Source organism: Gekko japonicus, unplaced genomic scaffold (assembly GCF_001447785.1).
Source record: "Gekko japonicus isolate JY-2015 unplaced genomic scaffold, Gekko_japonicus_V1.1 scaffold701, whole genome shotgun sequence".
In the NCBI taxonomy this organism is placed as follows: domain Eukaryota; kingdom Metazoa; phylum Chordata; class Lepidosauria; order Squamata; family Gekkonidae; genus Gekko; species Gekko japonicus.
Window position 1 is genome coordinate 633,812 of NW_015174294.1, and position 17,173 is coordinate 650,984.

The window sequence follows — 17,173 nt, forward strand, 5'->3', positions numbered from 1 at the left end:
CTGTTGGGTGGTGTGCCACATTGATGTCCCTGTATAGCAGGGTATATTTAGTGATATTTCCATTTCTCTCTGATAAAATGGGTGGCTGCCAAGTTAACAGGACCGATGATGAAGTGGCACTTTCCGTATGTAGGTTCTGAGGGAATCCACTTGGTAGATCTTCCGGAATTGAAATTTCTTTGACTATTTCCTCCCCAAAGCCCACTTTATTTCTAGCTGCAAGCCTGAAGACGTAGGAAGTCCCTTTATGGATATCTGTGGCTGTGTAGTGGTCATCCTTTTCAGTAAATTCCCTCATTTTAAATGTCTCCATGTCTTTTCGGCCAAAACTCAGGCGGTATCCCTGCAGGGGGCCATATGTGTCAGCAGGGGGATGCCACTGAATGAGAGCCGTACTCATTTGTGTATGGCTAATCACAAGGCGAGGTTTTCCTGGAACTACAAAACAATGTTATTTTAGCAATGAATGCATTCATCTTTTCAAATATTTTACTTTATCTGGGTTTTTTTAAAAAATAGCAATATGAGATCCACTTTGGGTCGAATCCTATAGATGCGTGAGCAGAAGCTTGCACAAGAATATCTTCCTGCTCTTTTCTTCTACCAGCAGTCCACTGAAAACCCTCAGTTGAGGCTTAGGGACCCACATGAACAAAGTGCCATACAATACAGAGGGGTTGAGTGAGGAGGAAGAACTTGACCAGACTGTCTCCTCAATGCTCATGCTTTCAGGGAGTTTCACCCAAAATTCCTCTCCCACTTCATAACATAGGGATACGTGGCACTTTTTTCATGATGTCATCTTGACCCTCAGCAGTGGTTTTACCAGGCACACTATGGGGAAAAGGTAGAGAATATCTTCTTACATGAGTTACTTCCATTCTTGCATCAATAGGATCAAACCCACCATTAGCCAGTGCAACAAGCTTGCCACTTAGTTATTGCTTTCTACCCATCCATCCTCTGGCATGAAACAAACAACAAATAAATTGAAATTACTTTTCCAGACCTATTTTTAAAGTGGTTAACATAAGCAAATATAATTATTGTTGAAATAGCAAATGAACATGATTTATTTATTTATTATTTATTTATTTCACTTTTACCCCGCCCTCCCCGCCAGGTGGGCTCAGGGCGTCTTTCAAAAACTGTGAAGCAGTATACATTTTACAGTAATAGAATAAAGTACATCATTTAAAAACATAGACCAGTCAATCACATGTTAATTTCTCAGGAACCAAGGACTAGTTCACAAACTCAGCAATAACACAGCAAAGCTTAGAGAGTTTCTGTCTTGATTGGGATTTGTTCTCTCTTAGTCCTAGGTTTTCCTTTCAACAAACTTCCATTAATTTCTGCATAACTTTGAAGAGCAGACCCCAAGGAGTAAGGAGAAAATTCCCCTCCCTATTTCCATGGGGTTCATGGAAAACAGGACATTTTTTAAAAAAAATCCATGATTGTATATTTTTATGAACTGAGTACTCTGGGGGAAAGGCTATGCATGTACTGCAGCAGAGAAACAAACAAAAATTAGGTGGGAAAATCTAAGATAGCCCTTTCTGTTCAAAATCCTAAAATCCAATATGGATAGTAAAATTTTGGCCATTTTGTGGTTTGTTAAGTGAATGTGTTATTTCTCCAGAAAGCACTTTCTTGGGGGCACCATCTTTTGGGGGGGCAGAACTCAGACCCCATAAATCCAATCTCCACCAAATTTGGAGGGCAGGTAGAGGAGAGTCAGCTGGAGACAGCCTGTGAGTTTAGTGAGTCTAGCATGCTGGATGTGTGTGCTGTTCTACCACATTAAGAGCCGCCCTGAGCCCATTTGGGGAGGGCGGGATACAAATCTAATAAATAAATAAATAAAATAAACCTCAAACCAAACCAGTTCATCTGGCTCCTAAAACTTCATGACAGTTCATGGTTTCTAAACTGGGCATGCCATGGACTGAACCACATTTTCCAGGTTCGTGCCCATCCCTAGTAAAATCAACCCAAATAGAATTTCATAATTATTCCCAGTAGACCTTTACCCTGAGTAGATTACTTCAGGCTGTAAGTGGAAGAATCAGATGTCCTAAACTTTTCTATTTAATAAGACCCATAAAACCATACCTATAAAATGAGTATGTCTGTGTGAATGGATCATCCAAGCCTTACCCATCAAATGTTATTTTTCTATGTGTGGTGAGATGGTTTATCAAATTTATATTATTTGCACCCTCTCATCTGCATTGCAGAAAACATTTTATCACTTAAATTAACTAAGTGTATAAATAGCCTTGACTTAAAATAATGGCAAATCTTCTACCTGGGATGTCACACAAAACGGAAGTTTCAAATGACAGTTCTCATCAAACAGAAAACACAGCCTTGAGAGTTTGTCATCAGCAAATGCTTATCAAAGCAGAAAAAAGCACTAAATCTTAGAGTTATTCTTCTTAGAGGTCATAAGATCCATACAAAAATTATTTCTTTTACTGATACATAAGGGGTATATAACTTCCAATATAATCCCATACGTGGTTGCTCTAATCTTAACCAATGGGCGAAGACTGGAGTAATTCTTTATAGCATTGCACTGCAAGATTTGCATATTTGACTTCTTTTGGACAATATATTCCACATGTGGAGAGAATGCAGAAGAAGAACTAACAGAACATAATATAAAGAAGTGTGTAATCAGAACAATGGGTGTGAAAAAGAAGAAAATTAAAGATCAATTATGCGCTTCAAATGATAAAAGTGAGAAACAGTACTGCAAACCTGAAGTCAGAGGAAGATACTTGTTTGAATACATTTTATTTAATTTACCTTTCACCAGAGTAACAGGGAACAACTGATTCCATCTGATAAGAAACAGCAAATATTTTTTTTGGAAAATTTTAAGATTAGTGGAATCCTAGCCACTACCACCAAAAATACATGAACTCTGGTGTCTTACAGCTATTTCCTACTTGCCACTCATTTTAGCACCACATTATTGTGCAAATACAACCCTGTGTATTTTATAAGTTTCCACCATACTTTTCAATATATGAAAGTATATCTCACTGATTAATTCTGACTTTTCTGCCAGTACTGCATAAGAAAAGCCAGCTACAGAGCTGTAAAAGACTATAGATGTATATTTGAGGCCGTATTTCTCATTGTATTATAACTATCACTGAAATCAATGGAGCATAACAAAGGCAGGAGAGTCCACAGACATGGAATAATAACTCCTTCAGATTTCTAGAGAGGAGGTTTCTGGAAGCTGTCACTGAAGTATTAATGCCATAAATTGCCTTTACTCCTATGGCAGCCCCTATGTTTAAGGCTAGTTTTTTAAAAAAGTAAAGATTCTTATTTTTATTCTTATTATTTCTCTATGGGAGTAGTAATAAATTGAAAGCTTACACAAAGCCTAAAGTAAGACGAGGTCAGGAGTCAAGTATCATGGTTGTGATAATGTCTAGAATCCATCCATAGTTCACAACCCAGTGGGTAGCTCTCCTGTGCAAGCTTCATTGAAATGAATGGGAGTTGTGTTTTAATTTCTGATTAAAGGGGATTTTGGAAAAGTGAAATTTAAAATAAATAAACAAATAAATAATCACAGAAAGTTGTGACTACAGTAACTAACTATGGACACAATCAGACTGGCTTAAAATCTAGTTGATTTATTTCATTTAAAATTGCATGCTTTTATTATATTTTCATTGTATTTTTATTAATTCTAATTAAGCTGTTTCGGGCTTTTTGGTGAAAAAGAGGAAAATAAATATACTAAACAAAAAAGCTTACAGCCACACACTGTTAACACGCTCTATCCCCCCTCATTCATTCAGACTTCTACTTTATCAATGCTTTGTTGGTACAAAACTAAAGTGTCAGTGGATGGGTATAGTAACTGGACTTAATGTTGGTTTGAGAGACAGGTAATTTTACAACACAATGCTATGAAGAGTTATTCTAATCTCAATCCATTCATTTCAGTAGTCTTATACTGGATTGCACTGTTTATCTGGTAGGCTTCTCTCCAATGTTATTGTTTCATCAGTAGTATCATTTGGCAAGGAACCAATGGTCCTGAATTGGAATTTCAAAAGTAGTTTGTGATATGACAGGGGGACTGCAGTTCAAGGAAAAGAGTAAAAAATCCACAGGATATGTCAAAGCTATTAGGTAACCTGACGTAGTCCTGTAGATCCTGAACTTCTTCTGTACTTGAGGAAATCATTTTGAAATTTACCAGTACTTTGAACTATTTTAACAATCTATAGAATAATTTTCAGTTTCAATTTAGCAAGTATCTGAGCACACACAGCTGGTTTAAGAAAGAACATCCAAATATTACCTGCGCCAGTGGTAGACACTAGTCTTGGCTTGCTGCGTGCGCCGTCTCCTTTAGTTGTATAGGCTGTCACAGTTAGGGAATACGTTGTTTCAGGCTGTAGTCCAGAAATAATCATTTCCTAAAATGAAATTATAAAAACCAAACATGTCTTAAAATACATGCAATATTTAAGCATGAGAAAGTCATTTCAGAATTAGTTGTGATGCATCCAATGCAAATATCTTTTCTGCTACCAGCAGTGATAGCAAGCTTTTGGGAATACCCAAAGGTGAGGCTTATGAGTGAGGGTTTGCAAGGCGTGGTACTGCACTTACTTAAGCAATAAGCATAGCGACAGTTCTGAGCATCATGCCCCTAGTAGTAGTATCAAACAAAGAATGACTGATGCTAGGTATACTAATAATGTTTTTAAAAGATCACCTACAATGTGTTTTCTGTTCAGACTTATTGCTATTGTGGGTTGAGTACAAGTGGAAGGGGGAAATTAGAAACTCAATTTCAACTGATCATTATTGACAAGCAACAAAATCAGTATTTATACTACCAACTACAGCACTTTTTTTTCATTCCAGCTGCTAAAGCTGTATACCAAGACTGCAATTCTATAAACACTCACTAGTTAAAAAGTAAGACCCACTTTATTTAGTAGGTGCTTCAAAAGCTCCAAATAAGAAACCTCTAATATATAATTATAATAATAATAATAATAATAATAATAATAATAATAATAATAATAATAATACAAAAATGATAAAAATTTACTGCGGTACTGATTATTCAAATAAGTAAAGTCACTTTACAATCTGTTATTCAAAATTTTAAAGAATCGTTCAATATAAGACTTAAAAAGTCAATATAAGGCTTATGTCTGCTTGATAACACAATCTACTTAACAACAATTATTAACAAGAGTAATGAGAAGGTAAAATTTAAAAAGTGGAAAATAATTATATACAGAATTGAGTATTCAGCCAAAGTGATTTCAATGAAGAATCAAGAATGCAGTCTCTTTGTCTCTTTGAAAGTGTCTCTTTGAAATCAATGGAATATAAGTCTTTAACTTTGGTTGGACTCTATCCCAACTTTTAAAACGTATGTATCTTCTGGCGATTGGCTTTGATTTGTGGAACAAAGTATTTCTATACTAGTTGCAGCAGAAAAAAAATGCAAAAATAAGAATCTGTATTTGTCTTTGAAGCTATAGTATAGTATAGTATAGTATAGTATAGTATAGTATAGTATAGTATAGTATAGTATAGTATTCACAGTTCAAGCACAGCACCCACAGATGAAGAATTCCCATTTTCCCCTTTCCAATGTATGCTCAGCTTTGTATACATTTGGCTCAACCAGCTATTAGCAGGACTGGTAACAGTATACATGCCTCCCATATTCTTATTCAGCTATACTTTTAACCAGTATAGGTACTCATGCTTTAGAACACATATAACTTTCATCAGGCTGAGAAGTACAGCTTCATGGTAGCATGGAAGGCATGCACAAACCTTTAAAATCTCACAAACTAAGGAAAACATCTTTAAATAATGATGGTGAATTTTAACTGATGATATTCACAGCAAACCTGTCTAAACACCATAGGCATTGGGTTAGTACAAATGTATATTTCCATAAATATACATTTAATATGGTACCTTGTTCATTGAAATGGAAATTAAGTTAGCAATGACAAAGGATTCTTTTTCAGCAAATAATGAATGAATGTATTGGGGCCTGAAGGATGGTTAGTTATGAAGCTGACTGGCATGATAAATGCGGTGTCTTTTTAAAAATAAATTTTAAAAATCACGATTCATTTGATTGCATGACAAAGTTAGTGACAACCACTGAACAAACAAATAAGCAGATAGCATGGCATATTCAAAAAATCAGCACTGAGCCAATGCAAGAGAGAGAGAGAGAGAGAGAGAGAGAGAGAGAGAGAGAGAGAGAGAGAGAGAAATCTGGAGGGGGGAGAAAAATCCAAATGCCAAAGACAATTAAATAAAGTATTAATCCATGCATATGAGCAAACAACCAAACATTGGGGGGGGGGGGGGATACTGCAGAAAAAAGCACCACACTTTGCTGTTTGGGCAGTCAACTGCTACTCACATGTTCAGTAGTATCATCATATTCCCACTGATTGACAGTAAAGAATGTTGGGAAGAAAAAAAAAGATAGAAAAAAATGAGGAAATACTTGTAGCCTGGCTGAGCCTTTGTAGAATTCAAAAAAAAAGAAAAAGAAAAAAAGAGTTGAATCTGAAGCTGCCTTTTTGTCATAGAAGGAAACATTTCCCTTTAATGGAAAAGGTTTCACTGATCATGGCAGGAGCCCTTCCACAAGTGGAAGACTTTTCCACAAATAGAAGACTACTCTGGGTAGAAAAAGAACTTTATAATTCAACCCTGTAAAAAGTAGTTATCAAAATCAGTCTTGATTTGGAAAACCAGTTCTTAAAAACTGGCTTATAAATTTCCAATTCCATACTTGTTGCAAAAGTAATTCATAAATAGCACACTGCACAAAGCTAGGGAAATACAGAAAACCCACTGCCCGAGTGTTGTTATTGCTTAGTAACATTTTATGACTGCTTTAATGTCTGCTGCTGAGATGTAATGAAAGACTACATTTTGTTTAATCACATGCTACCACACCCTATTCATTTTTATTTCTATTCTACCTTGTTGAAATTAATTCACTGCCCCTGTTTAGTTTAATACAGACAGGCTGTATTTACTTGAAAATTCATAGAAGTAATGACCACATTCCATGTTCTCCGTTGGGCAAAGCCACACAATATTAGCAAGACCTCCCCCCCCCATAAACCTTTATATGAAAAGGGGGCACACATCAAACCTTGTGCAGGCAATAATGAAAAAAGGGCCAGCCCAGTAGTAATTTTATATATTTTCCAAAAAAAATAAAAGAAAAAGATTCAAACTTTTACAGAAAAAGCAGTTGATATTTTTTTACATCTTTAAATTTTAACAATCATATGTTTCTGTTCAGAACAGACTTATCTGATGGTTGTCTACTGCTATGTTTCCATACAAAATTAATGTTAAATGGAAGACTATGTAGGCTTCATGGCCCTCACAATAACAGCACGATTACTGTACTAATATTATACAATACTACACAATATTATAAAAGTTTAGCACAATAAACCCAGATTTCAAAACGCATAAAGCACAAATATATAATTAAACCCCCTCATTTTCAAACCTCTTTCCTTAAAATGAAGAAATCTGTTTTCCCAGTACACAGATTCTCTATCATCTGTTACAGTTTATAAGAGAATAGTTTCACACTGATAACACATTATATTATGAGCATTCATAATATTTTAAAGCCAGATATGACATTTTATTTGATCAGTTATTTATGAAACCATCATTCCATATGTTTAAATTTCTCTCTACTTCTTAACATTATAAAGCTGTAAACAAGCTATGTATGTTAGCTATGATTCAGCCAAACAGACAGATTTTAATGGACTTATTCCAGCTAATATTGGGAAAATACAGTGCAACAGTACCCAAAGAGATCTAGAGTCTGACAATTCCCAGTGATATACAGTTCCCCCAAACAGAATAGAATAATCTTTTCAAAAATACTAACAATACATGGAATGCAAACTAATTGTGTCATGGAAATATGCTGATGTGGATTACTTTCTCTCGTACCTTATGAAATGTGTATCCCACAAGCCACTGAAAACAGGTATAACACAAGCTCTGTATATACACAGTACATGTATAGAAGATAGAACTGTTCCAAAGCTAGCTGAAATCATTCCCCTCCCCTTACCATTACCTCTTTCTTGGAACTTTCAGGGAGGGCAGCAGACCCAAAGGCGACAGCACAGATGGGAGGTGGTTCCCCTGTCTTTCTTGCCCCTCCAAGGGAAACCTGCTCCTTAATGGCAACAGGAAAGGCAGGAGGTTCCCTCCCCACATCCATGCCACTGTCTCCTCATGGGTCCAGGGAAGGCTAGATACAAAGGCTTTACATTTTTTTTAAAAAAAATCTTTCCTTACTAGTATACTTTCAGCCCTCCTTATCTCTCCCTCCCTCCCCAGTCACAACTAGAGAGGGACTGAGGTTGTCTTCTGAAAGTGCAGCCCAGCTCCTAAGGATAAGTATGAGGTACAACATTCAGTGATAGGAGAGCCCCCCTCATGCTGGGGAGGTGAGGAGGACAGGACGAGAGTAGCTGTGGAGAGCACCCAGGCTAAATGATGAAGAACTTTGTCTCTTAGTCAAGAATACAATCTCTGCATAGCCATCGTGGATAAAATTTATTCAGGGCTGCTTGTCCACTCCCCCCCCTCCTCCCCATCCCAGCTGTTAAGGATAGCGAGGAACAGAACAGAAGGCTGAGAAGCCAAGAGGAGACAGAACAAAAGTGTCACCCTTATCATCATGATGACCCAAGTAGTATCTTATACTGTTTGTGCCGTGATCTGGCCCTGAATTTATTCACTTGTCATGAGCATAAACACAAAAGATGCGGCTTCTCATCCAGAAACTCTTGTACACAACAGGCACTGCTGCCTTTGAGGATTTCACTGTCTGTTGCAACACTGAGTATCACCTAATTAGGAGGAACAAAAGCGTTCCATCCAAAAGCTGATGGGACCAGACAACAGAAACTATCAGTACAGCAACATGCATCTGTTTCAGATGAAGGTTAGTGAATACGAGATACGGGCTTTTCACTCCACTGTTGCACCCCTTAATTTAGACAGATCCAGAAAACTGATTTATATATGAAGAAGCCTGGTCTACAGAAAGGGTTTGGTCCGACTGCCAGTTCCAAGAACAGTCAGGACACTCTGAATGGTGCCAGCAGTGGGAGTCTGGGGTGGAGGAAGAGACATTTTGATTTCTAACTGGAAGTGATGTCTTGATGTTCTACAAATTTGCTCTTCTCTACGTTTGTATTATTGTTATTATTATTGTCATTTCTGGGTACAAACTGAAAATGACTTCACAACATCACATGTTGTTCCCTGCCTCTTACTCCTGCTGGACTGAAGAGGCCAAGGTGGTCTGGAGCCTGGGGGCAGGAGATTGCCCACCACTTCTGGGAGGATGGCAACCCTATCTATTGGTGATAAACTATTGTAATAAGGAACACACAGCAGTTTTCGGCATAAACTAAAAGATAAAACAGGTGCAACCAGTATACCATTTTCCTTGTTATCTATATACAGAGAATGTGGATAGTTACCTGTGCATCAGCCAACATGATATCCTTCAGCATGGGCTGGCCCCTAGGCTCTCCATTTTCCATCTTCACATAATGCACCTGGTATCCTCGGATTTGACCATGCTGCTTATTGGGCACTGGGGAACGCCATGACACTTTAACAGATGTAGAGTTGACAGCCTCTACCTCGACTTTGCGAGGAGGACCACTAGGAACTGGAACACATCAGTGGATAAAAGAAGAATTACAGGCACTTGCTCCAACCAACCAGAGTCTTTTCTTTCCTTTTAAAGGGCAGACCCACTAAGCTTTCCTTGAAGAATACAAATGGAAACACTCAACAAATCTGCTCTACATTTCAGTGAAAAGATCAAAAACCATGACTGATGCAAAAATGGAAGAAAAAGAGTATTAGAGAAATAGAAAAAACATGTAAAAATGTACAAAAGCCAAGGAAGATGCTTTGAAACTCAAAGCATTAAAGTACAAAGAAGTATTTTAGTAATCAAAATAATAAAAAAACCAAAAAGACTTGTAAAATGCTGGTAGTTTTCTGAAATTTTTTTTAAGAGGGGAAAAAAAAGATGATGGGATCTGGTCTGCCATCTTCTATGTTCATAGTTGAAAGACATTCAACATCCAAAATACTTTTAAAACCAAGGAGCATCAGTATTCCAAAATAGATAAACATAAATGAAGAGTTAAAATGGAAGAGTTTAAAAAAGTAAGAAAAAAGGGAGGAAAAAAACTCCAAACATATGCAATTTTTAAGAAGAAGAGAGGGAAAGGGCCATGAGTAAGCAGCACTTTTCAAGTGTTTTCCCCTCACAAAAAAGATATTTTGATTTCAAAGGTTAAAAAAAGAAGCAAAACAAATGCAGACATATGCATTTGAGTTTAAAATATTTCAGAAAATTTGGGGTAAATTTTAAGGAAAAGGGGAATTAAATCATACAAAGCAGACTGAGAGTCAGAGTCAAACTGATGGGTTGGAGGCAACATACCATCTTCATCTGTCCGAATCAATACAGATTCACTCTCTGGGCCAGGTCCGACATCAGTGTGGGCTGTCACAGAAATCCGATATTCAGTCCATTTTTCCAACTGTTCCAAAAGGTACTGTGTAGTATCCGGAGCAATTCCCAAAATGTCATGGGGCTTGTCATCTTCCCCATCAATTCCAGTGTACTTGATGGAGTAGGAAGTGATAATTCCATTCTGTTTTTCCACTGGAGGAGGATGCCAACTTACCAAAATGCTAGTGGAGCTGGGGCTGTTGCAACTAATGTCTTGAGGAGGAGCTGATGGCTCTAATTTCAGTAGTGGGTTAAAGGAGGATTTAAGTGAAAGGACAGAAGTGGTTGAAGAAAAAAAATGAACAGAAGGAAATAAATAAATAAATAAATAAAGGGCGACCCAAGGAAAAATAAAAATCACAAACTTAAAAGCGAAAACTTCAGATAATTTTATGAGCCTTGGCTTATTAAAGTGAACCAACTGAACATGAATTAACTAAAAGGTGAAAAGGGATGTGGGGGAAGATACATGAAAATGAGCCTCAATATACTGTTACCTACCTGTGATTAACAATTCTTCTTGAACTAAAAACCACAAATATGATACCATGATGCATCTATATACCTAAGCCCCTATCTTATATGTTCACTGGTATCTTTTACTTTCTTTCTTAAACAAAAAAACAAAAAACCCTCTCCCCCAAAAAACCCCCCCAAGCCACTATTTTAGCACGCTAGAGACACTGGTCAGTGTGCACTGTTACCTTCTCATTGTAGAAAATATTACCTTACACAAACTGCCAGGTAAAATATTACCTTGCACAAACTGCACAAACTATCCAAAATTTCAGCCCACTTCCCCCAAAATAAATTCTCCAGTGTACTTCTGTCAGTGCAGTCCTAAACACCTATACTCAGAAGTAAATCCCACTGAGGTAAATGGTACTTTCTCCTTGGTAAGAGTTCTTAGTATAGCAGCTTCTGTTTCTTTTCTTTTACAATGGAGCCTACCCAGATTAACCCAAATATAATTAAGGTTTCAATCAAAAAAAATTATCTAAGCATATAGCATTATAAAACATGCAGAATCAATAAGGAGATGATGTTATTCTTAGGCAAAGATTTACCTACCATGGAAAAAGTGACAGGGCTGATGATTCTGACTGTAACTTGTACTTACCCTAGATCCAGGCTCTCTCTTATATTTTAGCTCCTCTTGGAAAACCTTGTCTAGCAAAGAATTAAAGTCTACCAGCGATTTTATAATGCCACATATAAACAGCTACCCACCCCTCATAATACACAAAACAGCTATTTAAAAATAAAAGGATGCTTAGCCAAAATACAAACACACACATATTTTAACTAAATTTTATAATACACTTCAGTTAAGCATCCATCACTGACATCTAATGTTTAATTGGAAAAAGGAACCAAAATGCTTGGCCATTGTTATGTTTGTCAATGGATAAGCCTAAGATCTTAGAACATTTGGCTCATTGGCGTTACAGTTCATTAGCTTTAATACAACTTCAAATGGCCTCCAGTGAACTTACTCAAAGCTAGTAATATATCTTGCATGTTTGGGAAACTGAACTCTGTAATGCTACATACATTTATATGCAGCTGTATTGATTTTAATGTAATGTTACCCCTTTCTATCTTTTTCTCTGACTGCCTACCTGGTGTGCGTTTGTGTGCCCACAATCTATTTTATTTTCTGTAATACCCCTCTGTGGGATCTTTAAAGCACACATTTCTTTTGATCTTTTGTCTTCAGAAAAAAGGACAGGAGATCCATTGCTCTTGGAGCACTCAAAATATTTTGTCTCATGACTGGGCATCATGCAACTCTTCTAAGAAAATGTAAACACCATACCTGCAGTCTTTTAAGTTTCCTGTCTAAACATCCTATACAGATACTCAATATATTGCAACTGCTAAAAAAATGCTCTCACTTGCTTGTCAACAAGTATAAGGAACAGAAATAAAGTAATCAAGGAGAGACACCTACTTGACTGCATTGTTCTTGCTGAAATTTCTGCAGTTGAAGCACCAAGGCCCTGCGGAGAGCGCGCAGAGAGACGGAAGTAATACAAACTATTTGGTTTCAGGCCTTGTAAATGGTAAGATGTTGCTGGTTCAATAGAAATTCTCTGCTAAACGGTAAGGAAGAAAAAATGTATGGGAGAAGTAATTAATATTCAGATATCAGGATGTTTTCTTGAAAAGAATACCTAAAACCAATACTAAAACCTCTTATAAAAAGGAGCTAATTCAAACATTATAGCCACCATCTGGAGACCACTGAAATGGTGTGGTAGTGGCTCAATGAAAGACCCAAATTGTATGAAAGCTGCACATAAAATGAATAAGGCTCATTATATGGAAACCTTTCTGTCAGAAATCCACATTCCTGAGATGGAGAATCACCAAAGATTTTGGAGATGGAGGTTCTTGCACTTTATAACTACTTTGTGGAGCTCCAACATTATGTAAGGATTTCCAGAGGCCTCCACATGGTAGTTATAATATTTTATTCAACCATCAACTTAAATAGAATTCACATAGCTAAAGGTGTTTCAGTGCTGCTTTGTATAGAGTTCTGTGGATATTCTGTTAAAGTTTTCTACGTATATCAAAAATGAAAAATAATTAAAAGCAAACAATGTGATTTGCTTCTGAATTAACCAAACAATAAGTATAAGATACTCTGAATGTGGAGGTTCCCCTCAGTCACCATGGCTAGCAGCCACCAATTGACTTATCCTTCATGAATCTATCTAATCCCCCTTTTATAGCTGTTTATTCCTGTGGCCATCACCAACGCTCCCTCTAAGCTGTGGAGTCTTGTGAGCAAAAAAAATCTACTTTGTGAGCTGCTGGCATTAAAGTTGTGAGCGAGCAATTTGGCTACTGCATAAATTAGTTTGCTCTGGAGCCACCCTGCCTGAGCTAAGACAAAAATGTATGAGCCAGAGGCTAAAAACCTGTGAGCTAGCTCATACTAACTCAGCTTAGAGGAAACACTGGCCATCACTACATCCTCCAGCAGCAAATGCCACATTTTAATCACTCTCAGTGTAAAGCAGTATTTCCTTTTCTCTGCCCTGACCCTACTGCCCATCACCTGCATTGGATGTCCTCAAGTTCTAGTATTTTGGGGGAGGGAGAAAAAGTTCACTTTGTCAACTCTCTCCAACCCATGCATACTTTTATAAACCACTATCATGTCCTCCCCTCGGTTATCTCTATTCTAAACTGAAAAGCCCCAGACTCTTCAGCCGTTCCTCATAGGGAAGGTACTACAACCCCCTCATCATCTTGTTTACCCTCGTCTGTACTTTTTCCAGCTCTGCAATGTATATGCTGTAATATATACTGGTAGGCATAAATATACTCCACAACATATACTGTTAGGCATCGACTGACTGACTATGCAAAAAGAGAAGGCACATACAAGTACAGTGCGGGAAAGGGAGCATGTAAGTACAGCATTTATTTGCATAGTGCAAAATCATGGTTCAGTGTCATGTCTGAATGAGTCACCTGTGTCAGACATGGAAATGTAATTGGGGGGAAAAATCAAATGCAAAAGTCTGTCAAAGGAGAGACAACAGTTCATTTACCTCTTCTCCATGTTCTCCATCTTTGTAAACGAGATCATAATTGGAGATTGTGTCAGACCGTGGAGGGGTCCAAGAAAGTAATATGCTTGTTTCAGATTCGGGTTCTGCTTTGAAGTTCAATGGCTGTCCAGGTACTGAAGCAGGAGGATACAATATCAGCAAATGTTTGCTCTTGCTGCACATTTACAAAAAAAAAAATCTTATGACCATATACTCTATATTTTAACCTTTTTGAGCCTTTGGGCACATTGGAATTCTGACATAGCATGATTATTGCAGTCACAAAATGGCTGCCACAAGAGGTGGAGCGAGCCACCAAAATGGCTTCTGCAGCTTACCTTCAGTCACAGAGTGAAGACCCTTGTACTGTGGTGGCAGCTGCTGCCAAAGCAACGCTTTTAAAAATCTGTACAGATAATCAAATCTCCAATGGCCAATTAGAAGCCTTGCTGGGCAAAAGCCCCGTCTGGCTCTCCCCTCTTTCAAAACACACTTGATGGCCACCAGGAAAAGTGTCACTTAGGGGCTTCTACTCTATACAGTCCAGGAAAAGTGTCACTTAGGGGCTTCTACTCTATACAGTCCATTCTGTTTTAAATTAGAGGGGGTGGTCACACGCGCAAGAGAAAGTTGGAGGGAAGTGAGGCCATTTCCTCCAGAGGAATTTGAACTGCCGTAGCACGATCACACAGTCCTTGGAAGCTGCAGGCACAGTCCACCACTGTGTGATCAGATGCAACCACAGGTGAGTCGGGGTTTTTATTTTGCTGTTTGTTTCCAATGCGCTTAAATGAGGAATTGATTAATTGCATCTCTGCACCGAGGGCTCCCTTATGGAGTTTGCGATAATGCACATACTGAGGCGGGGGGGGGGGAAACAATGGCACAGAGTCGGGATGGCCTGATCAGACCATCCCAATGCCATGAGAGCGCGCTGGAGCAATCAGACAGGGAAAAGTCTGTCTGTGGCCCGTCGCAACCCGTTTACTACCAGGTTTTCCCCGGTGTCTTTTTACTCCACTTCTGCGGTGGAGCAAAACGGGTTGCCGATGGGTGCAGGGCGTTTCCCAGATGTTCATGTCTGATTGCGTCCTTTAAATTCGCCTGGCATTCGTGCGTGTGATCGCACCCAAAGATTTTCTTAAACACAAATGCAAAACAGTCCTCACCAAGATGGCCAAACAATACTACTGAACTCATCCTTCATATTTATAAAAATTAAAATAGATCACGCATAATCCGAACATACTGATTAATGACAACTAGTCTAAATTGGCTCATTGCATACATTAATACAGAGGACAATGACTCTCTCAGAAGTCTGTGTCTGTTAGATTGCTATTTAACAATCAACTTCACTAGAGAGTGACTCAAATTCTGTCTGCAGCCATTCTTGTTTACTCAACCTTGACTCTCATTTCCAGTGGCTAGCAACAAACAAACAACCAAACAAAAACCCCTCATGCAGCCTCAGTAAAATACAATTTTGACAGTGCAACCTTATGCAAAGTTTTACATTACTGTGTTTAGACTAGAGTGATTCTACATACGATTGCACTATAAATCCTATGTGGACTCTGAAACTGAATCTACAATGTAATTTGGAAGAAAATCTCTTGACATCAAAACAGAGTTGAATTCTCAACAGGTCATTTAATTAAATCTTCCCAAGAAACTGCTCTACAGCAATACTATCACATGTGAAAGAAATTGATTTTTCCTTTGATGGCAATGTCAATGCATCCTAGCTCCTATGGTATACATTTTAGATCTTTGCCAGGTTGTTAAATACCATTTGGTTGCCATTTTCAGGCAATCAAAACTGATTCCAAACAACAAGCCTTTTTAAAATAAAAAAACAACAACAACATAGCTCTTGCAGTATTTGACCATTTAAATTCATGTCCCTTTTTAAAAGCAAATTTCTTTTTGAATTTTTGTTAAATCTTATGAGAGGTAGCAGTTATTTTAGCCTCTAAAATAGTATTTTAGCAAACTGGAGTCTAGGGATCAATGGGTACTGTAGACGGTTTGAGAGTCCTTTACAAGGACAGAAGGTGAGCCCCTCTCATGCCCATGAAAACAAAGGCCTTTCAATTTTCTAGGTAGGAGAACAGAAAGGGTCTTCACTGGCTTTGGTCTCTTTTGAAGTGCAGATGTTGCTACTGAGCCACCTAGCTTCCAGATCACCTCAAATTGTATTTCACCATTCACATGAAAAGGAATGGGGAGGAAAAGACGCCTAGCTTCCAGATCACCTCAAATTGTATTATTTCACAATTCGCATGAAAAGGAATGGGGAGGAAAAGACACAAAGAAAGAGGAACAGAGAGAAAAACAGGAAAAATTACCTATCTCAATTCCATATAGATGCATACAGCAATGCACCACTGTTCATCCACAAAATATGACATTCTACAGAAACCAACATCAAGTAATCTTAACAATATGCATTTTTACTCATGCCAGTAGTACACCATTGCCCATATTCCAGTACACTATTGCATATACCGTAACAGTCCATAACTGCACATAACCCAATAATATACCACAGCTGTAGATATAACTATAATCTACTATCATATCACAGACAAAAACATCTCAATCCTACTTAGCTCTTGAAAGTGCTGATGAAACTTCCCTATATCAAAAATAGTTACCTAAAAGGGGGGGGGGGACCAATACTCCCTTGTTTACCGGAGTTTACCTTGCCTTATTTTCTTAATTTAGGTTGACTTCTGTCTTGTCAGTCTATCAACGTATAAATGTAAGCTCTAAAGCTTCATCATAAACTTGAAAGTTTCTAGGTGAGTGCTGCTTCTGCTGCATTCCTTCACTCGCCTACCAAGAACGGAAGGGGTGGTTTCAGCCGTGCTAGTATGAACCTGGCAAGCCTCTACCATTATTTTTTCCTGCAGCCAATCCATCACTCCCAAGTGCAGACTTCTGCCCAAGTCCTAATGACAAC

General features: G+C 37.9%; 1 protein-coding gene across 1 annotated transcript in view; it reads right to left on the minus strand.

Annotated features, from left to right (window-relative positions):
- The window catches only part of PTPRD (protein tyrosine phosphatase, receptor type D), a 260,249-nt gene that overhangs the window by 221,080 nt on the left and 21,996 nt on the right, over positions 1 to 17,173 (minus strand). Inside the window, exons 9-15 of the mRNA XM_015424064.1 lie at positions 14,206 to 14,339; positions 12,591 to 12,735; positions 10,565 to 10,870; positions 9,582 to 9,775; positions 6,455 to 6,481; positions 4,343 to 4,460; positions 7 to 438 (exon numbers count right to left, since the gene is read on the minus strand). Coding sequence (XP_015279550.1) covers positions 7 to 438; positions 4,343 to 4,460; positions 6,455 to 6,481; positions 9,582 to 9,775; positions 10,565 to 10,870; positions 12,591 to 12,735; positions 14,206 to 14,339 — 1,356 coding nt within the window. The remainder of the gene's footprint in view (positions 1 to 6; positions 439 to 4,342; positions 4,461 to 6,454; positions 6,482 to 9,581; positions 9,776 to 10,564; positions 10,871 to 12,590; positions 12,736 to 14,205; positions 14,340 to 17,173) is intronic.